Source organism: Pelobates fuscus, chromosome 1, assembly GCF_036172605.1.
Source record: "Pelobates fuscus isolate aPelFus1 chromosome 1, aPelFus1.pri, whole genome shotgun sequence".
Taxonomy (NCBI): Eukaryota; Metazoa; Chordata; class Amphibia; order Anura; family Pelobatidae; genus Pelobates; species Pelobates fuscus.
This window is the reverse complement of record NC_086317.1, coordinates 464682748-464708367: the sequence shown is the minus strand read 5'-3', so window position 1 is coordinate 464708367 and position 25620 is coordinate 464682748. Positions and strand designations below refer to the sequence as shown.

General features: G+C 43.0%; 1 protein-coding gene across 1 annotated transcript in view; it reads right to left on the bottom strand.

Moving 5' to 3' along the window:
• Window positions 1–11705: 11705 nt before the first annotated feature.
• Window positions 11706–25620, bottom strand: part of USP35 (ubiquitin specific peptidase 35) — a 59740-nt gene continuing 45825 nt past the window's right edge. Inside the window, exon 10 of the mRNA XM_063444961.1 lies at window positions 11706–11870. Within this exon, the coding sequence (XP_063301031.1) occupies window positions 11706–11870 (165 nt within the window). The remainder of the gene's footprint in view (window positions 11871–25620) is intronic.

Genomic DNA, 25620 nt, shown 5'->3' with positions numbered 1-25620 from the left:
CCAAAAAGAGAGATTTGCCTTGCCAGACGTGTGGCAGGTTTAAAAGACTTTAGGGGTGTACAATTTCAGTATTAAAAATATAAGTATATTATTTATTTGGCTGACCTTAATGTGGAAGACACAAATTTAATTTGGGTTTCTTACTGGGGGGGTTATGGTGCTTTGCCATCTATACAACATGTACCAGGTGTGATACAAAATTATTGCTTTGTTCTTGTGCCAACATAATATTTGAATAACAGTAGTATTCTCAGGTGTCCTAGTAATGGTCTGTGAGAACATGTCTAGCCCCAGAAGACCCTATAGTACAATAGATAAGTAATCGTAGAGACTATTGTTCACTGTTTAACTGTGTAACTTGAAGTCAGTCAAATGTGTCCAATATGGCTCCCAGGGAAAAATATCATCCTGCTTAATTACACACCGGTATATTGAAGTAACTCTCACAATTGGTCCTATACACAGTTGCACACAAGTAATTAGCCCTGCACACACTTTGTTACACGTATCTGCACACACATGTATATAGCTAGTAACCATTCTCCCGCCCCCTCCCCCCCATTCACACTCTTATATTCATATAAGAGATACTCCCATAATTAGAAGCTTCATATCACACACACACACAGACATGGAAATCTCTTTAGCTACCAACCAGGGGTCACTCTGTTAAGGCGTCCAAATGCAACTATAAACTGTGCAGACCCTATTGCTAAACACGTTTTTTTATATCAACCGGCTAATAAGTTAGAGCTTTAACAACCAGTTCAGATATCAAAACCTGCCATCTGTGGGGTAAACTGGTCGGACGCTCGGGTACTTTATACTTATCCCTAATTACCACTAAATACCCCCACGTGTTCATTTTAAGGGAGCACAATACTTTTTTTTTTTTTTTTCTATTTTCAACACAAATTGTTCTTTCGCTGTTACTGGCATTACATGTCTGAAGAATGCAATAATACTTACAGAAATCTGTCTACACTGAATGATATCGGATATTAGTTTGTATAAACAAACTTCATGTGGTCCTACATTTTTGGTTTTCCTTTACACAAATGGCTCTCAATAGGTCATGGTTTTGAATAGCACCCCCCACCCCCGGCACCGAAGCATACATGTGGATATTTCAAACGTTTTAATAAGTTTAATTTGGCTGGCATATACTTTAGTTATTCACATAAAGGTTTCTATGATCACGTCCACACTTACACTGTACCTATCAATTTAACGTACATCAAATAACCTGGATGTTTTTATTTTTAATTACTCTAGCCTGTCATTGGATAATGGGCTGAATGTGACCTGTTAATAAAGTTTCATTGATTATGATTCGATGGTTGGTTTGGCCTGTGGAAAAGAAGTCAAGGAAGATACAAACGTAAACGGCGATAGCTAATGGCACTTTCACCTCGCACTAGACGTAGGCGGCTGTAATATAATATTTTTTTGATGAACAAATATTTCTCTTTTTAAACCTAATTTAAGAAAGTTCAGAATATGGATAGCTCTACCCTGATAACTTATTGAGCTCCCGCGTTTTAAGCCAGTGACCAACAGTATATCTTGATGACAATTCTACCGCTGTAGTCTATGATTTGTCTCTATACCTATCTGAGTTAGACCTGATTTGTGAATTGAACAGGATTTGTATTTTAGATTATTTTGAAATTGAACATTCGTCTGTTTTTTAAATTTTCAACACACAAAAGCTCTTAATGGGTTCTGTGTATCTGCATTCACTTTAGTCATTCCATTATTTTGTTGCATTATGTTGATTTTTAAAAATCTTTTATTTATTCACTTCTTTTTTAGTTCAGAAAGAATTTTTTGTGTGAAGCAAATGTGTTATGTGTTTATATCTGTGAATCTGAGTCGAGTCAATAAAGTCTATGGATGTCAAGGTCACTTTGAGGTCGTAGATGTGCCCATGCACATAACTCGCCAGTTGTCCAACCTGGAGTTTTCTTTGTATTTGTTTTTTGTTTTGTTGGTTTTAGGAACCTAAATGTGGAAGAGGTTGGACATATATACCCTGCCTTAGGGTCCGTGTGTTATTTCAATTTATTGGGTTATGGATTGTGCTAGCACCAGATATTTTAAAACAAAGTAGCAGAGCACTATAATGTTAGGAATTCATCACTTTTTATGTTATTAGGGTCAGTACTGCCCAGTTACTGTCTTCCCTTTATGGGTTAAACTGGTTTACAATGGTTTGATCCCGAAGTTGGGTCTCTGGGACACCGTTTCCTTCCTCTTTATGTAATGTGTAAGGAAGGTTTAGCTGAGCAGCCGCTAAGGGGCTGAGAGTGTCGGCGATCACTGGGCGTCCATTGAGAAAAATAGCACGTACATTTTCATTTTTTTAATGCTTTTATGGAAGCGTGATATAACACACCTCGTAGCAAAAAAATGCTACAAGTGTAAAAAAAAGGTCATAATTTAAAATTACAGCCCTAGCTGCTTCTAATGTGATTGTCTAATGTGATTTTTTTTTCTTAATGGACCACTGAATCAAGACCGGATTTCCCAAATAGCCAGAGTGGGCACCTGACCTCTAGGGGACGCCTGTTTTCAGCGCTTAGAATGTACCTTTTTGAGCTTAAATATTATGATTAGGAGAGAAATTCCAGGAGCCTTGGCCAGTGCCCTCTGTAGTGTTGCCATCATTAGTAGAAGAGCTGCAGGAACCGTTATAGAGAGTGTAAAACCCAGTGATGTTCCAGCTCCTCCAATCATTCTAACCCTCCAAACTCCAGCACTCAAAGCATAAACCTTAAAAATGAAACCTTTGCCTTATGTTTAACTCCTTCTAAAAACTAAACGCCTCATGTACCCCAATTCTAAATTTAACCCAACTCTAGCCCTAAACTCAATAATTCTAGACATCTGTCATACTACAATTTTAAACTCCCTGTACCCGTTAATCTTAACACTAAACACCCTGTGTAATGTGACTCTGATGTTATCTCCTCTTACATTAACCCCCCTTTTACCATAACCACTTCTAACATTATCTTACCCTGTATACCTTCACACAGCTGCATACACTCATAGATTCAAACACAATTTATTAACCCCTTAAGGACCAAACTTCTGGAATAAAAGGGAATCATGACATGTCACACACATCATGTGTCCTTAAGGGGTTAAAAGCAGGAGATACCTATATACATATTTACTTGTCAAATATGAATATGCTTATTGGGTGTTTTTTTCTTGCGATGTCCAGTTAATAAATCCATTATACTTACTTCATCTGCTTTATTCTGGGGTTAGGGAGCAGAGGGTGCCTTAGGATCCGGTCCTGCACTCAATAACAAAGTAAAGACTCTAATCTCTCATCTGATAAACTGTATTAATATTATAATTTCAGAAACTTATCTTAAAGTTCAATGGCCAAAGTTTGTGTTTGCTTACAATATTATACAAACAATATTTCCAGTACTTTGACGTTTTGTCATTTTCTTTTACTTGGATAAAAAAAAAAAAGGGGTATTAATAAAGGTACCCTCCAGACTGGTCCCAATTTTAATGTATTATATAAAATCTTTGAAAAAAAATGTAGACGTAGTTACAGGTTCCTGAGTTTGCTTCAGTGAGCCCTTTGCAGACAAGGTGACGGATGGCTGAACTCTCTCAGCCATCATTCTTGTACTGCCCCTGTAAACACTTTAGGAACATTGTGTGTACTGCTGTCTGTATAATGATGTTTGAGCTTCCATTATGTGTGTAGTATTGTCTCTCTAATGTTTCTGTGATTCGAGAATACAAATCAAATTATGCATTTCTCTTCTTTTTTTTTTTTTTTTTATCGCAGGACGTCATATTCCACTAATTTGGGTTTCCATGTAAACATTCAAACCTGTTGTGCCTTTTATATATAAAGGACCCGACTTTCACAGGACCCCAAAAAACTGCACTGATATTATAAATGTTATTTTCACTTCGTTATCTAACAAGGGGGAGAAGATCATATCTAATGCGTCCGTTCGTTCTACCCAAAAATTCATGCACGGAGCACCCACCTATGTAGTTATACTCCTGACAAAACTGGTTTGCTTTTGGCATAGATTGAGAATGAGCGTAAAACATTGATTTCTAATTTATTTAAGTAGTCAATAGGCAACAAGAATACATTTTCATTTTCGGGTTGTTGTTTTTTTTGTGTGTTTTCCAACAATATGCTTGTATTAGAGGGAGCAGATGTTTTTGTTGTATGATATTTTTTTTTCCATACATGCTCGTCGTTGGACTTTTTTTTTTTTTATAATAATAAAACAAAGCATATTGTGTATGATAAAAAAAAAAAATCAAGTAAGATTTTTGGAAAGGCTTAATACCTAGTGAGGCCACAAATGATACTTTATAGCCTAGTAACCCTGCACTAATATCACGACTATTAAAATTTGTAAATGTTTGTTCCTGGTAATGCCCAAAACGCAATGATATGTAGAACGCCATAAGCAGCGAGAACAATAATCACATCTAGGTATTGAGAGTTTTTTAAAAAAAATATTTCTTCACCATGTGCAATGTTACAACATGGAATGTACACCTTGTAATAACATCTATGTGTTTCTAATTTACACATTTTTTTTGTGAAATAACCAAGTAAATTATTAAGTTATTTTTGTTTTAATAAAGTAATATTCTATGAGTTGTTTTATTTATGCTACAAGTAGATTCTCATATTTTTTTCTTTTTTAAAAAAAAAACAACAAAAAAAACCTGTTTTTAATATTGAAAGAAATGTTAGGTTTAGTATTTTAATTTTATGTCTCATGTCAATAAATCTGGTACATAAATAAAAAATTTAAAAAAGTCATTTCAGATGTATTTTGTTTTGGGTAAAATTAATACTGTTGGGTGAGGGGGTGGGATATTGTTACTAAGGTAGTAATTATATTGTGAACATTTGATACAGTGATACATTTCCAATCCAGAATCCTATAATAGCACAACTTTATTTATAAAATATTTTACCAGGAAGGATAAATTGAGATCTCTCCTTTTCAATGATGGTAACAGTAATCCTGTATAGTATTCCTGACTTTCCTTCCTTTATACACCTAGATCCAGGGCCGTCTTTAACACGGGGCAGCTGCTCTGTGGGCCCCGCCATTTGCGCTGCCCCTATGGACAGAGCGGTGCGGCTCCCGCACACTGAGGAGCCTCCCCGGGTGGCCCATGCACGAAGGGCCACCCGAGGAGCATGTGTCAGCAGGGACCTGGTCGGGCGCTGTGGCGCTTAAACAGCGCGACCGGGCCCTTTCCTGTTCTGCAGCCGGCTGGGAGGAAGTGACATCACTTCCTCCCACCGGAGATAATAGCCACGCGGGGGGAGGAAGGCAGGGAGGAGGGGAGTTCGAGGAGAACTCCCATCTGCCTCAGCCTGCTACTGGACCAGGGAAACCACCCTCCAGGAAAAGGTAAGAACCTGGAGGGTGGATGTCTGTATGTCTGTGTGTCTGTGTGTCAGTATGCCTGTGTGTATGTGTCAGCATGTCTCTGTGTATGTGTGTGTGTCAGTATGTCTGTGTGTATGTATGTCTGTCAGTGTATGTGTATGTGTGTGTGTGTCAGTATGTCTGTCAGTAAATATTTGTGTGTCAGTGACTGTGTGTGTCAGTATATATCTGTGAATATTTTAATGTCTGTGTGTGTATGTGTCAGTACGTCTGTCAGTGTGATTGCGGGTTGGGCGTAATTGGGGGGTGAGGCAGGGGGAGGGGCAGGGCCCAGGGGGTCCAAGAAAATGCATTGCCCAGGGTCCTTATCATATTATAGACGGCCCTGCCTAGATCAGAGGGTTTTATGCTAGTCTCCCCATTACTTATTCAAAGTCATTATTATAGACACCCAACCAGTGCTGTTTTAACTAGAGTGCAAAGTGGACATCAGCCCAGCTCACCCTGGAAAATCCAAAAATAAACAGTCACCTGCAGACTGTAGGGGGCAGTGTTGTGTCAATGCCAAATAATGATGTACTTAACACAACTTTTACTTTTATGGCCTAGCCATAGATAAATAATGTGGGACAGTTGTGTTTCAGTGAGGGCTGATACTTCCAGTGCAAATAAGTTCCACGTGGACAATGTTCTTTATTTAGCTCATTCATACAGAATAACAGAGAAATCTTGGAGGAGGTTAGGATACAGTTAGGAAGGGAATAAAAAAAATGATGAATGTGATAGAGAGTTAATTGGGAAGGCCGGATAAAAAGTAAATTAAGAGTATCTTCAGTGAGGAACACTGGAAGGATGGAGAAATAAAGGAAGGGATTGATACGTGGTATAACGGGTGAGTGGAATTAAGAGATGAACTTACAACAGATGCTGGGTGCAAAACTTTATATGTAATGAGGAAGATCTCCACACTAATAAAAACGATTTTTGGGGCAGAGTCCTAGGTTCTTCAGAGTCATCTTGGTACACCAGTAATGCAAGTAGTACTGAAACATCAGACTTGCATAGATCTGTGTTTCTTCCTCCAAAATTGTAAGATGAACCTGGTTGGGCGCAATCAATTTTTTGGCAGAATAAAAGAGTCAGGAATCAAGCCTCTATTATTTAATGCAGGGTGGTGAGGGGCTTAGGATCTACAGCAGTTTGGTGATTGAGATCCATAATTCATGGAAACTTAGAGTAGTTGAGGTAAACATCAGGTGGAGATGTTCACTTACGGAGTGTGTGTATGTAATAGAGTTTACATGGTTGTGTGTGTGTGTGTGTGTATTTGAATTTACGTGTGTGTGGGTGACTAGCTAGGTGTATAAAAGTAGCTAGTTTGTTGAAAGCTATAAATATATGTAACAGAAAGTAGGTGTGAGTAGGGATATTTGGAAAGTGTAGATAATTAGGGGCTGTGAGGGGTAGGTAATGGATGTGTAAGTGTGGCTATGGGTATGTGTGTATTTTGCTAGCACTGTATAGGTGTGAGCTGGACTAGGTATGTATATGGGAAAGTGTGGGTAATTAGGTGAGAGCAGCTCGTTATGTGTTGGTGAGTGAAAGTTTCTAGATGACTGTATCTGTGTGAGACAGTATAGCTAATTAAACAGGATGTCTGAGTGTTTTTTTAATTGCGTGATATTGCATTTGGATCGGCATGTTCATGTGATTATATGTAATTGGTTAGAGTATGGATGACCAGGTATGTATGTCAGAATGTAGGCAATACAACATACATGTTTGTATGAGAGTGCATATGGTTAATTTGGTATGTGTGACAAGGTTTTTGTGTGTAGGGAAGTAGTCTAATCCTGGAGTTGCAGAGGCACCCCAAAAACCATTTACAGGAATGTTACCCACCTGCTTTATTTCTACAACTCATAGAAGGTTATTCTGAGTAGTCCTGTTTGTTTCTGACAGTTATCCAATGGCGGACCTACCTCTGGCTGCTCCGGGGCCTGCACACTAGAGGGGCCCATCGGGTGGCCCTGGCACTCAAGGCAATGCAATGGGTATTGGTGAATAGGGGCCCGGTCGGGCGCCACAGCCCTTTAAGAATGCGACTTGGGCCCCTGTAATATTGGCCAACTGGGAGGAAGTAAGAGGCAGACACTTACTACCAGACGTAAAGGGAGAGCCCGCGTGGGAGGAAGAGGTGGTCGTGGTGGCACAGGCAGCACGTCATGGGGGAGGAAAAACGAGGAGAGCGCTGCTCCAGACACAAAACTCCCATCAACCTCATCCAGCAGCAGGTCCCAAAGCAAGCCACTCTCCTTCATACAAAAGGTATGTTAACAGGAGGATGGCTGCAAATGTAAAACTTGTGACAGGTATATGTGTTTGTCAGAGTGTGTATGTGACAGTCTGTGTATACATATAAGCACCCCAGTGTATATATAACACAACACAACATAATGGGTAATAATTAGTGATAGTTAATAAAAAAAAATGTGCATACCTGATTAGAGAGAGAGTTCAGAGGCCCATAAAGCACGCAAGCTCGATGCAGCTGAGGAAAATAGAAAAAAAACAAAACATAAACATATCTGGTGGAAGCATCGATTGGAAAATGGCAAAGTTTGGAGATATATAGACGAACAAGATCACCTGCAGGCTGAAAAAATAATTAGCATTGAAATAATGCTTATCTGGTTTTAAAAAGCCTAATAATTGCCAAGAAAACATTCCTCACGTTGCAATACGTCATGAAAGGTCCATGGCTATAATTATTCATCAAACCATGCTTTTAAACCATGTGTTGGGTTTCCAGTCTTCGGTGATTCACCATTGGTGACACTATGCCTGCTGTAGACTTTTCGTCACCGGCAGGGGTGGAGTTTTCTGCTCCGTTTCCTTAATCTGAGGATGTCTAAGATGCATACGGATCTAAGTTAATGCATCATAAATGGAACTCTCCCTTCTCTGGGAACTGGATCATGGAATAACACATTGCAAACCATCTGTATGATGTGTTTATTTTATTCATGTGATACTCTGATTTCTTTTATATTCGCATTTAGAATTTCCGGAATTACATCATAATTTAGCTCAGTCCTGGCACACACGACACAATCTTTGCAAATCAATGTTTTATCTATGCCGATTGCCAGGCTTATAACAATGATTGACAGTGAACCAAGATGGGGGGCGTCCAGTCGCAAGATAAAGAGTTGTGGATTTCTACATTTGACTAGACATAAGTGTGATAATCTTGAGAAGACATAATGCTACAAAATTCTGGGACGTAACAGGATTGTAAATTCTATCCATTGCACACGAAAATGGAGCATTTGCTGTTATAGTATGTGGTTCTTCAGATTATCTAAATAATGCATTTGATCGTACACGTAAATGTTCATTTATCCTTTAGAATGTTTATTTCTCTATGTGTACCTACATTGATTTTGTATTTTTTTTATTCATATACAGTATATATACACACTTTTTTTTAACAGTTCATTCCCAAATTTGTATACATCACACATGTTTATTAACATATTCACATTTTTATATTCACATATTTGTCCTTTTTTGTATATTTTGTAATTGTTTTTTATCGGAATACACACCTTTCACTTAACTAATGAAACTGTATCGTTATGACAGTGGAAACAAATAAATGCTAACCTAATATAGATAAGCTGTTATTATAATAGAGCAGGATACATTTCCCGGATCAACTATTGGAGCTTAAATTGTGCCGTTCGGCTTTTCGTTCAGAACAGATTTAACGAATAACCACAAAAATATGCAAAAGCATAAGGATCGAAATAGGGCCTGTTACTGTTATAGCACAATAAAAGAGAAACTTTATTTTACTGTGAAAGTGCAATTCATTTTTTTCATCTAGATTACAGATATCAGAGCTCAGTGTCGTTAAGCTATTTTCTCTTTAGTTATACAATTATAATAAATTAAATACATTATAATTAACACATTTTCGCATTGTCATTTGACTTGTATTCTTTATTTCAGATTGCAGATGTTTAATGTATGAACTTTGTTTCTCATTGTCCTTCATTAGCAATAGACAATATTTTAAAGGCTCTCAAATTGTAACCAGGTAACTAGGCACGAACTTAATCACAAGAAAATTCAAAAAGTAATTTTCAACCCAAGACGAAATGCACGTGTTGTAAATTAATGAAAAATCACAGAGGTGATTGCATAAAAAATATATATTTTCTGGAAAAGGACAAGTGTTGAAGCTTTTTTAATTAAATCATTCAATTATTAGCTTTGTTCTAATTCATGGGTTGCAGCGCAGTTTATAGATCAGCAAATTATTCTCAGGCGCCTGTTCAGACTGTAATGATATTTATCAAATGTGATTACTGCACTGTTACATCTGCAAAGAGCGTCTTACCCAATGGAAATCGTTTAAAGCAGGAGTTCAGAATCAAATTATTCTCTTTTTTATTATTTTAATGAATCCTATCTTTAATATATTGTTGGATAACTATATGAATATTTTACCTTATAGTTTATTCTTCTTTGATGTTTATTACCCTCCTTTAATTTGTAACTTGACGGGGAAAAAAAAACACTTTAGTGTAATAAGTTCATTTTATAAATGGTGATCTGTAGGTCAAAAAATGACCTCAAAAGTCCCTGAAAAGGCAGTTTTTTTGCTCAAATATACAGCCAAACTCCCACACTAAAGGATTCTCTCTTTAGCTATTTCAAATGTCAAAAGGTACACCCTGGAAAATAAATTTATGCAAGCAAGATCAAAGGCACCCATACTACCCTCCACCAATGATTTCCTTGCCCAATTAAAGGAACACTCCAAGCACCAGGACACCTACAGCACGATGTAGTCATTATGCTTCCAGGAAGGTCCTCATGCAGTCCCCCAGTAAAATATGATACAGTTTTGGTAAGGTTTAAAAATTTACCTGGGTGATACGGCTAGACAAACTAGGCAGCTGCCTAGCGGGCACTGGTCCCGGGATGCAATCTCTGGGTGACTGGCAGGAGGGGAGTGCAATGCACAGGACTCCTATTCCTGCTGGTCACTGCATATAGCATGGCAGAGCAGACTGCAGTAGAGAATCTTCTGTACCCTCTTCCCGGTCTGACAGGAAGTGCTCACTGAGAGTATCAAACAGCTTCCTGTCAGACCGGGTATAGGAAACAGAAGATCCTCTACCACGGTCTGCTTGGCCATGCTACATAAAGGTGAACAGGTAGGGTAATAGACTTCGAAGAGATGAGGGAGAACAAAGAGGCACACGGAAGGGCTGAGAGGGACAAAGATACACACAAAGCGGCTGGGGGGACAAAATGACACAGACAGACTGGGAGTACAAAGAGATGTACAGTAGGGCTGGGGGGGGAGACACAGATGGTTGGGTGGGACAAAGAATCAAACAGAGGGCTGTGGAAGGGGACAATGACACACACACAGAGGGGCTGGGGAAGGGGAAAAAGAGACAAGGGTGTGGGGGAGAGACACACACAAAGGGGCTGGGGGGAGAAAAAGACACACAAAGGTGCTTTTGGGAAGAGCCACACATAGGGGCTGGGTAAAGGGAAAAAGACACACACAAAGGAGTTGGGGAAGATAGAGACACAGAAAAGGGCTGGGGGGTGAAAGAGACAAACATAGTTGGCAATTTATTTTTTGTTTAATTAGTCTAGCACTATCCCTGCCTAAAGCATATTTGCTATTCTCCAGCAGGAGATATCACTGCTTACAGCAAAGCAGGACTGCAATCATTGGCTGAGGACATCAACTGAGCACTCTAAGCTAATGAGCGTGTTCCTGCATCAGCCGGATTGTATACATAGATTTATCTGCCTTCTACTAATGGAGAAGACTGGAAGTGGAGGATGCGGCTCCAGCACCCGGTGGGACCCAAGTGCATTGTCAATATAAGCTAAGATGGTTTGACATTTCACCATGGGACAGCACCAGGAAACCGCTGTAGTGGTGCCAGGTAATTGGAGTGTTCCCATTGTTGGTTGGGTTAGTCAGGAGAATAGTTAGTATTTAGCCATACTCATATGTCTTTATCTGGAAGTATCTCTAGAAAATGTTACCTAAGGAGTATTATGGAATCCAAGTTCTTGGAAATATGTACTCGAGTTTTTCTAGAAGACAAGAAACCCTCTCTTCTTTATAGGACTAAGTGAACTAAAGAAGATCTGGATTCATTTGATTTTGATTCATAATTTGACAAAAGAGTACACTGTTAGAAGACACACTGCCTTTTAAATATGTATTTTTTAAATAAATTGTAGAAACATCTAGAACACAAGTCCATGGAATGTTCCAGAACCTCCTGCAGATGGTCCCAGGCCGCCTGGTGAACCTTCATCATCACTATCATTATCATTGTTATGCCACCATGGAGGAGACTTGAGAAGCGGAGAAATGTATGCTGCTGTGTTACGGGCGTCTTTCTCCTGTTCCTGTAAAACATCATTTTATCAGTATTAACATCTAAAGCAAAAATGGATTTGCTATCTAACCGCTCTCAGACAGTAAATGCAGCTCTGTGCATAGACATTAGCCAGCCCAGCCATCTCCAGTTCCAGACTGGCTAATGGTGCCCAAATTACGTTGCCAGAGGAGGAGCTACAAGTCTGGCAGCCAAGGAGTTAAACTCTGTATATGCAGCATGTCACAGTGATCGCAGTGGCAATTGCCCCATCTCCCCACCCCGAGAAAATAGTGCAGCGCGATGAGGGCTTCCGATTGTCCTGCTTCGCTGCTGCCCTTATATCTACACCACTTGTAGATAGAAGTGCATCGGCAGCACTAGTTTCCACCCCCTAGCGACAGACTCTGCCCCTGTTTAGGCCATGCCCCTTTGATCAGATCCTTTTCCCGACGGCTGCTGGAAGGAACTGTCTGCACCCACTGGGGGTGCACACAAAGCAGCACATCTCCCACTGGACCAACAGGTAACAGGATTCCCCCCTCCCTGACCCAAGGTAAGTCTCAGGGAGGGAGGAATACACTAGTTTTTTTTCAGCCCCCCAGTTGCAGCCCCAATGCCCTAATACACCCCTAATCTCCCAGTAGAGCCCCTAACTTCACTACTAAAGCCCCTTACTCCTTATTACAACCCCTAACCTCCCCTATTAAAGCCCCTTACTCCTTACTACAGCCCTAACACCCCCACTAAAGCCCTTTATTCCTTTATACAGCCCAAAACCTCCCCTACTACAGCCCCAAACCTCCCCTACTAAAGACCCTTATTTCTTTCTAAAGCCCCTAACCTCTCCTACTAAAGCCCCTTACTCCTTTCTTCAGCCCCTAATACCTCTACTTAAGCCCCTTACTCCTTTCGACAGCCCTAACCTCTCCTACTAATGCCTCTTACTCTTTACTACAGCCACTCCCAATTGCAGTCCCCCCTCCCCCAATTTATTATTATTAAAGTCTACTTGCCGTTTATCCAGCATTATGCACTGGTAATGGAGGAGTGTGATGATCATGACCTCTCAGGCCTCACTTCACTCTCAGGCCTCACTTCACAATCAACTCAGTGAAGACTGCATTTACCATCCTGCAGAAACACCCATCACTCTCAGGCCTCACTTCACAATCAACTCAGTGAAGACTGCATTTACCATCCTGCAGAAACACCCATCACTCTCAGGCCTCACTTCACAATCAACTCAGTGAAGACTGCATTTACCATCCTGCAGAAACACCCATCACTCTCAGGCCTCACTTCACAATCAACTCAGTGAAGACTGCATTTACCATCCTGCAGAAACACCCATCACTCTCAGCCTCACTTCACAATCAACTCAGTGAAGACTGCATTTACCATCCTGCAGAAACACCCATCACTCTCAGGCCTCACTTCACAATCAACTCAGTGAAGACTGCATTTACCATCCTGCAGAAACACCCATCACTCTCAGGCCTCACTTCACAATCAACTCAGTGAAGACTGCATTTACCATCCTGCAGAAACACCCATCACTCTCAGGCCTCACTTCACAATCAACTCAGTGAAGACTGCATTTACCATCCTGCAGAAACACCCATCACTCTCAGGCCTCACTTCACAATCAACTCAGTGAAGACTGCATTTACCATCCTGCAGAAACACCCATCACTCTCAGGCTTCACTTCACAATCAACTCAGTGAAGACTGCATTTACCATCCTGCAGAAACACCCATCACTCTCAGGCCTCACTTCACAATCAACTCAGTGAAGACTGCATTTACCATCCTGCAGAAACACCCATCACTCTCAGGCCTCACTTCACAATCAACTCAGTGAAGACTGCATTTACCATCCTGCAGAAACACCCATCACTCTCAGGCCTCACTTCACAATCAACTCAGTGAAGACTGCATTTACCATCCTGCAGAAACACCCATCACTCTCAGCCTCACTTCACAATCAACTCAGTGAAGACTGCATTTACCATCCTGCAGAAACACCCATCACTCTCAGGCCTCACTTCACAATCAACTCAGTGAAGACTGCATTTACCATCCTGCAGAAACACCCATCACTCTCAGGCCTCACTTCACAATCAACTCAGTGAAGACTGCATTTACCATCCTGCAGAAACACCCATCACTCTCAGGCCTCACTTCACAATCAACTCAGTGAAGACTGCATTTACCATCCTGCAGAAACACCCATCACTCTCAGGCCTCACTTCACAATCAACTCAGTGAAGACTGCATTTACCATCCTGCAGAAACACCCATCACTCTCAGGCCTCACTTCACAATCAACTCAGTGAAGACTGCATTTTCCATCCTGCAGAAACACCCATCACTCTCAGGCACTGACTGAAGCTTGGAAGATACTCCACCCCCGTATTACTGGATTGCTACAATATTCTCATGTGTTACTATAGAGCTGTTACAATTTATACCTGTAGTTTGCCACTGTAATGTTGTGTGCATGCAGTGTGTACCACTGTCATTTAATGATTCTGACCAATATTTCATGTAGACAGTTATTAATATTTTGGGTGATAGAATTTGGTTGCTAAACTTTTCAATAGTTTATAACACATGCCTACTCTGGCCTCTGGCCCCTCCCCCCCCCCCGCCCCGCCCCGCACTCTCCCCCACACTCTCCTTTTCCCCTCCCCAGTCGTAAATACCTTCATATGACTGTTCCAGCCCTATTCCTCAGGCCTCACTTCACAATCAACTCAGTGAAGACTGCATTTTTTCTCCCCACTTCCCGCCCACCCAGGCTCCCCTTAAATATATAGCATGCTCCTCCAGCTGTTTGAGATTCTCACCCAATTACCCCTTCATTCCCCTAACATCTTACCAATAGCTTCTCTCTGTTAACTCTTTCAGCCATCACCTCCAAACTTCCCCTGCTACCTCTTGTCTCAAATCCCCATGGTTTCCTTTAGATTGTAAGCTCACGAGCCATCTAGCCAAGCACTTTGTATAAAAGAGCTCCAATGGCTAGATATCAGCTTACGGGCAGGGCTCTCTTACCCCTTGTATTTGTATGTGTATATTGTACGTTTCTCAACTTATTGTACAGCGCTGCGGAATCTGTGTGCGCTTTATAAATAGCAATAATAAATAAATAAAATAAATCATAACAAGCAGGAGAAAGACTCACATAACACTACAACAAATGTGTTTAGAAATAACGTTTAACTGTGTGGGAGTAAGTGAGGTGTTATAATTTACAATTGGCCACTCACAAATTATCAGATGTAAATCAGCCTTGAGTGAAATCTTTTTCTTCTGATTCTTCACACTCCCATCAGTCAATCAGAGTATTTGCTCAAAAGAGAAAGTATATGGAGAAAAATAAAGTGCAATTCCAGAGTAAAGTATAAAAAGAATTTAATAACTTACATATAAGTTAAAAGCATTGAATATATCACCACTGGGCGTCCTACGCGTTTCGTCCTAAGATGGGACTTCCTCAGGGACTTGGTGCATCAATCACAACAGAAAATGTGTATAAAAAACATACCCCCCCGCCCGTTCTTATATATCCCCTCCCGGAGTTCATTATTCAATTATTCCCGGCCGGTGTTACTTCTCCGTTCGGGCCGCACTTCCTGCTTGGACGCGATGACGTCATCACGTGCGCACGTCCCTTGCGTTCCAGACGTGCGTTCCAAATACCCGGAAATGGATGGCAATTATGAATCTTCAGTTCTCCCGGAGATATATGGGCAAATCAAAACATATAAGGGGGAAGGAAGTTAAAAGAAGACTCTGGATAGCACATTTGTGGATAAAAAGATCCATTATATTTCTACTGGAGGCTGAACAATTCATATGTATCAAAAATATATACATGAATATTATAAACTATGTTGTAAAAAATCATAATAAAATGAAGAAAATAAAAATAAAAAATAAAAAAATATATAAAGATATAAAAATAAAGATACAATAAAACAAGTATATACATCTGAATTATTACATTCAAAATGGAAATCTAAGGTGAAACTCCATATATTTACATCTTTCTTACATACTGGTTTCTCATTTTGGGAGTGTGTATAGAACAGACAAATGAGGGTACATACAGCCCAATATTAACACGTCATTCTTCTACAATATATTGGTAATTAAGTGCATAAGGTGGAACCCATTTCTACATGTGTATTTGTTCGCACTCCTCCCACTCATCTCACTCTCTATGATATTTCCACATTTTTCTACCTCTACGGGTTTTCCCATTAGAATTTTTCAAAAAGTTTTTTAAGGTTTTTTAAGGTTTTTTAAAGGGGCCCCATGTTTAATACCAATATGAATAATTGGCCATATTATTTATACTGCTGATATTTGATATTAATACCCCTAGAGGGCTGGTTTATATATATGTAATCTTTCGAAATTAATCCATTAATGGCGCCTTTATACTAATATTGGAAATTACATAGAAATGAAATGAGGAAAAGGAAGTGCGACATCCGTACAAGACTTTTTTACAACCACAATTAATCTTCAAAAAAACTCCACAGGTCAATATCCAAATTCAAACCCCAAGGTTGGAGTGTCTTTAGTTTATTTATCCAGAATGTTTCTCTCTGTGAGAGTTTTTTAGTTAAATCTCCTCCCCTCCAGTAGGGATCCACATGTTCAATGCCCACGAAAGAAAAATTTTGCCAATCAAATTGGTTGCAGGAATTACAATGCAGAGGTACTATATGTTTAGTTGATTTTTTTCTAATATTATTTTGATGTTCCAATACTCTTTCTTTAAGTTTTCTACAGGTTCTCCCCACATATTGTTTCCCACATGGGCATTGAAGCATGTAGACTATATTCTTGGTGTTACAATTAATGTTAGATTTTATTTTAAATTTCTCTCCGGTTGTAGAGCTCCTAAATTCTCTCTTTTGTATGTATCTTTGATTTTTACATGCTTTGCAGTTGTTGCAAGGGTTAAAACCATTGACGTTGAATGGTCTGCCCTTTCGCTGGATTTTTAATGCATAACTGGGTGCAAGAATGTTTTTCAGATTTCTTGTTCTTCTGAAAATCATGGGTGTTTTTTTGGGTAGCACTTTGCCTAGTATGGGATCTCTACACAGAATGTTCCAATGTTTATTGAAAATCTTTTTGATTTTCCAATGTTGGGTATTGTACTGTGTGATAAAGGAGAAGTTGTAGTCCCTCTGGGGGATCTTCTTGGGTTTAGATGACATTAGGTCTTTTCTATTCTTTTTTCTATTTCTCCAATTTCTTTATCCAACAAAGTGGATTCGTATTGTTTTGCTACAAATTTATTTTTTAGATGCCTGGCTTGCTCCCTATAGTCTGATTTCTTTGTGCAGTTCCTCCTCACTCATATTAGTTGACTTTTTGGAATTGTTTCCAGCCATCTCTCCTGATGGCAGCTTTTCCTATGTATGTAACTGTTACCCTCAGTTTTTTAAAAAAAACATTTTGACTCGATCTTATTATTCTCCACAAAAAAAGCATATATCTAAAAAATTAATTGTTGTAGTGTTCATCTCATGTGTAAATTTTAGACCATATTCATTTTGGTGAATGTAGTCCAGAAACAGTGATAGCTCTTCTCGTGGGCCCTGCCAAATCATTATAATATCATCGATAAAACGTTTCCATAGGACCAGGTTCGCTGCCCAGCTATGCCCACTCCATATGTGGTTGGATTCCCAATCCCGCATATATATGTTTGCATAGCTGGGGGCGAACCTGGTCCCCATGGCTGTACCAGTTGTTTGAAGATAAAATGAATTATCAAAAAAGAAGAAATTATGTTTAAGAATATAGTGAATACTTTTTATAATAAACCTACGGAAATCAGATGCTACATTCTCATCCTTTTCCATGACTCGTTCTACTGCAATCAGACCTTTGTTGTGTCTGATTACAGTATACAATGAGGCAACATCAATGGTTACCCAAATGAAATCTGGTTTCCACGTCACATTCTCCATAATCCTCAAAATGTGAGCTGTATCTTTTAAGTAGGAAGGTGCTTCCTGGGCATATTTTTGGAGATGATGGTCGACAAACTCCGATAGGTGGGCAGAGATGGAATTTATGCCGCTAATAATGGGCCTACCTGGTGGTGTTGTGGGGTGTTTGTGTAGTTTAGGGAGGAAATAAAAAATGGGAATAATTGGGAATTTATTGTACAGATATTCTTTATTGTTTTTGGAAATTATACCTTCCCTATATGCCTGATCTAGTAAAATTTCTAGAATGGTATTAAATTTTTTGGTAGGGTCCCCTGTGAGTTTTATATAGGTGTCAACGTCACCCAAAATTCTATGGGCCTCATGCATATAATATTCCTTTGTCATTATGACAATAGCCCCCCCTTTATCTGCTTCCTTAATGATTATGTTATCCATTTTTTGGAGCTTAGTGATACTCATCGATTCCTCTTTGCTCATATTGTATTTGTTTTCCCTTTGATTTTTTTCCTCTTTTTCTAATTTTTCCAAATCATGACACACCATATTATTGAAGGTCTCCAAAAAGGGACCCCTATCTCCCACTGGGTAGAAATGAGACTTTCTCTTAAACTTATTCAGTTCAATGCCTGATGGTTCATTTGGGCTTTTTAAAGACATATTTTCCTCTCTCTCTTTTTTTAGAAAAAACCTTTTAAGTGTCATTTTTCTTATGTATTTTTGTACATCAATATAAGTATTAAAAAAATTCATTTTTTGGTTGGGAGCAAACTTTAGACCTTTGTTAAGTTTGCTCCCAACCAAAAAATGAATAAAGGCGTATAAAGGCGCCATTAATGGATTAATTTCGAAAGATTACATATATATAAACCAGCCCTCTAGGGGTATTAATATCAAATATCAGCAGTATAAATAATATGGCCAATTATTCATATTGGTATTAAACATGGGGCCCCTTTAAAAAACCTTAAAAAACCTTAAAAAACTTTTTGAAAAATTCTAATGGGAAAACCCGTAGAGGTAGAAAAATGTGGAAATATCATAGAGAGTGAGATGAGTGGGAGGAGTGCGAACAAATACACATGTAGAAATGGGTTCCACCTTATGCACTTAATTACCAATATATTGTAGAAGAATGACGTGTTAATATTGGGCTGTATGTACCCTCATTTGTCTGTTCTATACACACTCCCAAAATGAGAAACCAGTATGTAAGAAAGATGTAAATATATGGAGTTTCACCTTAGATTTCCATTTTGAATGTAATAATTCAGATGTATATACTTGTTTTGTTGTATCTTTATTTTTATATCTTTATATATTTTTTTATTTTATTTTTTTTATTTTTTTTTTCTTCATTTTATTATGATTTTTTACAACATAGTTTATAATATTCATGTATATATTTTTGATACATATGAATTGTTCAGCCTCCAGTAGAAATATAATGGATATTTTTATCCACAAATGTGCTATCCAGAGTCTTCTTTTAACTTCCTTCCCCCTTATATGTTTTGATTTGCCCATATATCTCCGGGAGAACTGAAGATTCATAATTGCCATCCATTTCCGGGTATTTGGAACGCACGTCTGGAACGCAAGGGACGTGCGCACGTGATGACGTCATCGCGTCCAAGCAGGAAGTGCGGCCCGAACGGAGAAGTAACACCGGCCGGGAATAATTGAATAATGAACTCCGGGAGGGGATATATAAGAACGGGCGGGGGGGTATGTTTTTTATACACATTTTCTGTTGTGATTGATGCACCAAGTCCCTGAGGAAGTCCCATCTTAGGACGAAACGCGTAGGACGCCCAGTGGTGATATATTCAATGCTTTTAACTTATATGTAAGTTATTAAATTCTTTTTATACTTTACTCTGGAATTGCACTTTATTTTTCTCCATATACTTTCTCTTTTGAGCAAATACTCTGATTGACTGATGGGAGTGTGAAGAATCAGAAGAAAAAGATTTCACTCAAGGCTGATTTACATCTGATAATTTGTGAGTGGCCAATTGTAAATTATAACACCTCACTTACTCCCACACAGTTAAACGCTATGTCTCTCCATTTTATCTGTATTTAGCAGATGATCCCCTATTCTATATTGCATTTGTATTGAAGACAAGAGGAAGTCTTTGGGGACTTTGTTCTGGAAACTTAACCCCACGAAGGGAAGTTTCATTTTGTTTATATACCATCACTGTTTTTTTCACTGGGGTTGTGTGCACATATTCTGTTTTGTTTGTGTTTAGAAATAAGTCTGTGTAAATAAAATGCATTGTTCTTATTCAAAATTACATTTTAGTTACATAAACATTTATTAGTAAATCACATCAGAACGGCCGGTCCCTGGCCACACCCCTAAAATTAGAGTGTCCCTCTTCCTCCATTTGAAATGTTTAGAGGTTTGCTGTGATGGGAACCCAGTACTTCATCCTGCCACTAGTGTTAACATTTTGCAGAATTGAATTAGAAGACCAGTAGAAGTCAGAGCCCCATATGAAGATCTGAATGTAGCCCATGGAGCAGCGTAGCTAAGGGGAGTGGGCCTTGACATTGCCAGGAGACAGGCCATCTAGGGGTCAGTGGTTTGGGATGGGCCTAAGGATATGGAGTGGGGTGGAGTTACAAGGGGAGTATAAGTAGTGGCCATTTTAGATCTCAGGATCACTTTTAATCTAAAGTTACACTTACCTGTCATTGTAGCAGGATTTGTGTGGCTTTGTTTTCTCTTTTGTCTCCTCTGCAGGTCTCGGAAAGATGGAAGATTGGCTGGAAGGTGTCAGGGCGGCTGTGCAGGAGAGGGGTGTCGAGTGGCTGAGGGATCGTCTTGGAGATGCTTTGCCATCTGGATCTGGAAGCTCCCGAGGTCAGAGGCCGGTTCGGAGGACGAGGCCCCCGCAGAGATTGAGCCCCAGCGTGGTTGCAGGTTCCCGGCATCTGAAGAGCCCCTCTGGAGGTCATCGGGGTGGCAGTGAGGCTGCTGGTGGGAAGGCCGCAAGTGGAGGAGGTCGCGGGCGCCGTCGTGGTGTGGCCGCACGAACCCGCCGTCTGGCGAGGCTGGAGAGTCAGGCTGTGGGTTCGGGAACCGAATCGGAGACTGCCGAACATTCGGGGAGCGAACGTGGAGGTAGCAGTATCGGAGATCGGATGGAAACTGCCGAACGTTCGGGAGAGGAACGTGGAGGTAGGAGAGCTGGCGAACGTGGGGAAACTGCCGAACGTTCGGGAGACGAACGTGGAGGTAATCCTACTGCCGACCGTTCGGTTCCCGGACGGGGAGGTAAACATACTGCCGAACGTTTGGGAGTTGAACGGGGAGATAGCTGCACTGCCGGCCGTTTGGCTGCCAAACGTGGAGGCAGCAAAACTGCCGAACGGTCGGTTCTTGTGTCCTCTTTTACAGGGAGAGAAGGAGGAGTGGATGCTGGTGACAGGAGTTTGAGGAAGGGGCCATTGCAAGCGCGGGCCAGCGGAAGGAGCGGTACGGCAGGCTTGGCAGCTGGTTCAGGGAACGCTGGAAGTGCTGTTGGTGGTACAGGAACGACGGCTGCGCATCGCCCGGGTGAGTCGCCCTTTGACGCTACTGCCCCTTCAGTTGCTAGCCCACGGGTTACCCCGGGGGTGTGTCCCGGTACTGGCATGGTTGGTGACGACAGGGTGGCAGGTGGCAGGACAAGGACGGCTAGGGCACGGAGGGGGCTGGACGGGTTTAGCGCCACGAGACGGCATAGAGAGTCCCCAGTCAGAGTGCGGGTGCGCAGGGCTTCGCCAAGGACTCCCATACGTCTAGGCCGGGGACGGCGGCAGGCTGGTCAGGAAGTTGGGGACACGTCCGAAGGGAGCGCCAGCGACGGACAGCGCTGGAGGTCAGCACCCTCCAAGGGGATAATGCGCAAGGCTGTTGCGAAGGGAGCACGGGGTGCTGGGAGACACAGGTCACGGAGCAGCCACCGGAGGGGGACGGACGGGGACCCCACGGCCTTTGGCGGCAGGGGGTTCGGAAGGTGAGGCACTGTCTTTACAACAGTCGGGGGAGCTGTTAGCGGGCATTAGACAGTTAATTGAGTCCTGGGGAGGGGGTAAAAGGAAGGACGGGGACTGTAGCCAGGTTTGGGCTCTGCAAGGGGAGGTCTCAGGGACTAGTCCAGGGGTGGCTTCCGGGGGCGGCGTAGTTGGGGACGGGGGCGCGACTTCGCGGCGGAGACTCCCGGAGTGGCGAGCGAGAGGGAGAATTTGCTTGGGGGGGTCCCGGAGGCTGCGCGACAGAACGTGCATGTTTCGTTCGCAGGTCCTTTGGGCTGTCACCTCAAGCCTGAGGTGAAGGAGAGGATATGGAAAGGGGAGTTCGTGGAGCTCTTTTCGCTTCTCCCCCTTGAGGAATACATTGACCTCAAGGAGGAGGATAAAAAAGACGCAAAAAAGGAGGAGGAGGAAAAGAAATGGCGGTACAGGAAGATCCCCAAAACGTTTGGGAACTGGCTGAGGGCGTTCTGCATCTTGGCCAGTGTGATGGGCGAGAAGGCGGTGGAGCGCTGTTCGCAGCTCTTCTGTTACCTGGACAGGGTTTGGGAAGCATACCGGACATATGGGGGTCTAGCGTGGTGTCGGTACGACGAACAATTTCGTCAGCGACTGGCCGCTAATGGGGGGATGCGGTGGGACCAGATGGACTTACCGCTCTGGATAAAACTGATGATGGCGCAGAAAGCGCCCCCCTTTCGGTCAGGGGCCGGCACGGGCGCTTCTACCGCCGTGTCGGCCAACCAAAAACGGGGCTACTGTTGGCTATACAATGAGGGGCAGTGCAAATGGGGGGCCACCTGTCGCTTCAAGCACGAGTGCTCGGGGTGTGGAGGCACTCACGGGCTCCACAGGTGTTTTAAGAAGGGGAAGTCAGCCTCCGCAGCAGGGGGGCTCGGAGGTTCGGCCACGGCCACTGCCACTGGGAGCAACGCCAGTGAAGGTCGGCGCGATGCTGCCTTGGCTAAACCAATACGCTAACAGGGAAGATGCTGGGTTGCTTGAAGAGGGGTTTTCCAAAGGGTTTGTGATACCGTTTCGGGACCGGGATGTGGCTCATCGGCTTCGCAACCTGAAGTCGGCCGGGGAATTTCCAGGGGTGGGCAGGGAAAAGTTGTTTAAGGAGGTACAGTTGGGCAGGGTGGCGGGGCCGTTCAGCGAGCCCCCTTTACCTATCTTGAGGGTATCACCGTTGGGGTGGTACCTAAGAAGGAGCCCGGCAAGTACCGCTTGATACATCACCTGTCCTACACCAAGGGGTCATCTGTTAACGACGACCTTGACAAAGCCCTTTGTTCGGTATCATACGTCGCGTTTGACCAGGCGGTGAGTCTGGTGCAGCGTGCGGGACGGGGGGCGTTATTGGCGAAGGCGGACGTGGAGGCGGTGTTTCGCCTGTTACCGATCCAACCTAAGTGCCATCACCTACCGGGTTGTCACTTCGAAGGGGAATACTACGTGGATTTATGTTTGCCCATGGGGTGCTCGATATCGTGCGCATACTTCGAGAAGTTTAGCACGTTTCTGGAATGGGTGGTGAAGCTGGAAGCGGGCACTAGGATGGTAGTCCATTACCTGGATGACTTCTTATGTGTTGGGCCTCCCGGATCGGAGGAATGCCGGAGGGGATTGAGGACTCTGGAATGGGTGGCGCACGTTATTGGAGTCCCCCTGGCGGGTGACAAAACAGTGGGCCCCACGACGTGCTTGAGTTTCTTGGGTTTGGAGATCGACTCGATCAAAGGGGAGTGTAGGCTGCCGAAGGATAAGTTGGTGGCTCTGCGGCAGGCAGTGGCGGAGGTACGAGGAGCGAAGAAGGTCACGCTTCGGGCGCTTCAGTCTCTGCTAGGCCGGCTAAACTTCGCCTGTCGGGTGATCCCAGTCGGCAGGGTCTTTAACAGGTCCTAGCCAGGGCGACAGGGGAGGTGGTGTTCCCGCACCACCTTATTCGGGTCTCGGCGGCTATGAAGGCCGATCTGGAGGTTTGGGGGGAATTCTTACGGGATTTTAACCGGAAGGTGTTCTTTCGGGAGCCGGCAGCTTCGTCACAGGAGCTGGAGCTCTTCACGGACGCTTCGGGTAGCGTTGGTTTCGGGGCTTACTTCTCCGGGCAATGGTGTGCGGGGACTTGGCCAGAGGAGTGGAGGGTCAGCCCGCTGATCCGCAACTTGGCGTTCCTGGAGTTGTTTCTGTTAGTCGTAGCGCTGTCACTATGGGGTCCGCAGTTGAGGGATAAGAAGGTCGTATTCTTTTCGGACAATATGGCAGTAGTTGACGCAGTGAATGGTCAGCGTCCTCTATCCCGGTGGTGCGGCTTCTTCGCCGTTTTGTATTGTTTTGTATGCGTTTTAATATTGTTTTTCGGGCCCGCCACGTGCCTGGACTGTTGAATGTTATTGCCGATGCGTTATCTCGTTCACAGTGGGAGAGGTTTCGGCAAGCGGCACCTGGCGCGCGGGAGGAAGGGATGTCTTGCCCGGACGAGATGTGGCGGCTCGGGACATCATGCTTGGCGGACTGATCAGGGACTCCCTGGCGCCCGCTACATAGCTTACAGTAAGGTCTGGGGGGAATGGGACGAGCTGGTGCATCAGGCGGGGGGCAATCTCTCACGGGAGGCCCGGTTGGACACGCTGTTGTGGCTCGTATGTAGGTCGGTTTCCACAGGGGCTTCGGCCGCGGTGATAGGTCGAAAGCTGGCAGCGCTAGCTTTCTTGTTCAAATTTAATGGTTGGGAGGACGCCACAAAGCATTTTCCTTGTGGCGTCCTCCCAACCATTAAATTTGAACAAGAAAGCTAGCGCTGCCAGCTTTCGACCTATCACCGCGGCCGAAGCCCCTGTGGAAACCGACCTACATACGAGCCACAACAGCGTGTCCAACCGGGCCTCCCACGGCATGGGTGGTCGGCCACTCATATATATACTGGGCACATCGGAGAGCTGCAGTTCGACATCGGGGTCTACAGCTGGGTTTTCCGAGTTCCATGGTGCAGCTCCGGTGGTTTGGATACCGGGGTTGGGGTTGGAATGCTATCTGTGCGGAAATGTTTAGTAAAATTCTGTTGGGTCAGGTTCCGGACATAGTGTTGCTTCATGCAGGAGGCAATGACGTGGGGTCGTTGCCTCAAAAGGTATTGATCGAGTGTATGAAGGGGGATAAGGATAAGTTGCGGGAGTTAGTGCCAGGAGTTATGGTAGTGTGGTCGGAAATTGTTCCAAGGTTTTACTGGCGACACGCGCGGAACCCCTCCGCGGTGGCGAAAATTAAGGGTAAGGTTAATAAAGTCATGGCGGCGTATTTGAAGTGTTTGGGGGGGTTGTAATTAGGCACAGGGAGTTGGAGGACATGCTTCCGGGCTATTTAAGGCGGGACGGGGTTCATCTCTCCGAAGTGGGCTTAGATTTCCTGTTGCTCGGTTTCCAGGAGGGCATCCAGAGGGCAATCTTTTCCCTGCAGGGGGGGGGGGGGGGAAGGGTGTCGCTCAGGAGCTCGAGGAGTCGAGCTCTGAGCTGTGGCGGGGGATGGAGAGTAAAGTTGGGGGGAGAAAAGAGTGAGATGGGGGAAATTTGGAGTTCAGGGCTAATAGGCCTTTGGACCTGTTTGGTAGGTTCGAGCTTGTAGGTAGCTCCGAACCAGGGTGTGTAGGGGTGTCTCGGTATGCCCCTACACTGGTGGTGCCCTTTGGTGGCAATGGATGGTGCCCTTCGGTGGCAATGGTCATGTTTCAATGTTAAGTTAATATGCTACAATGTTGGGGTATTATGT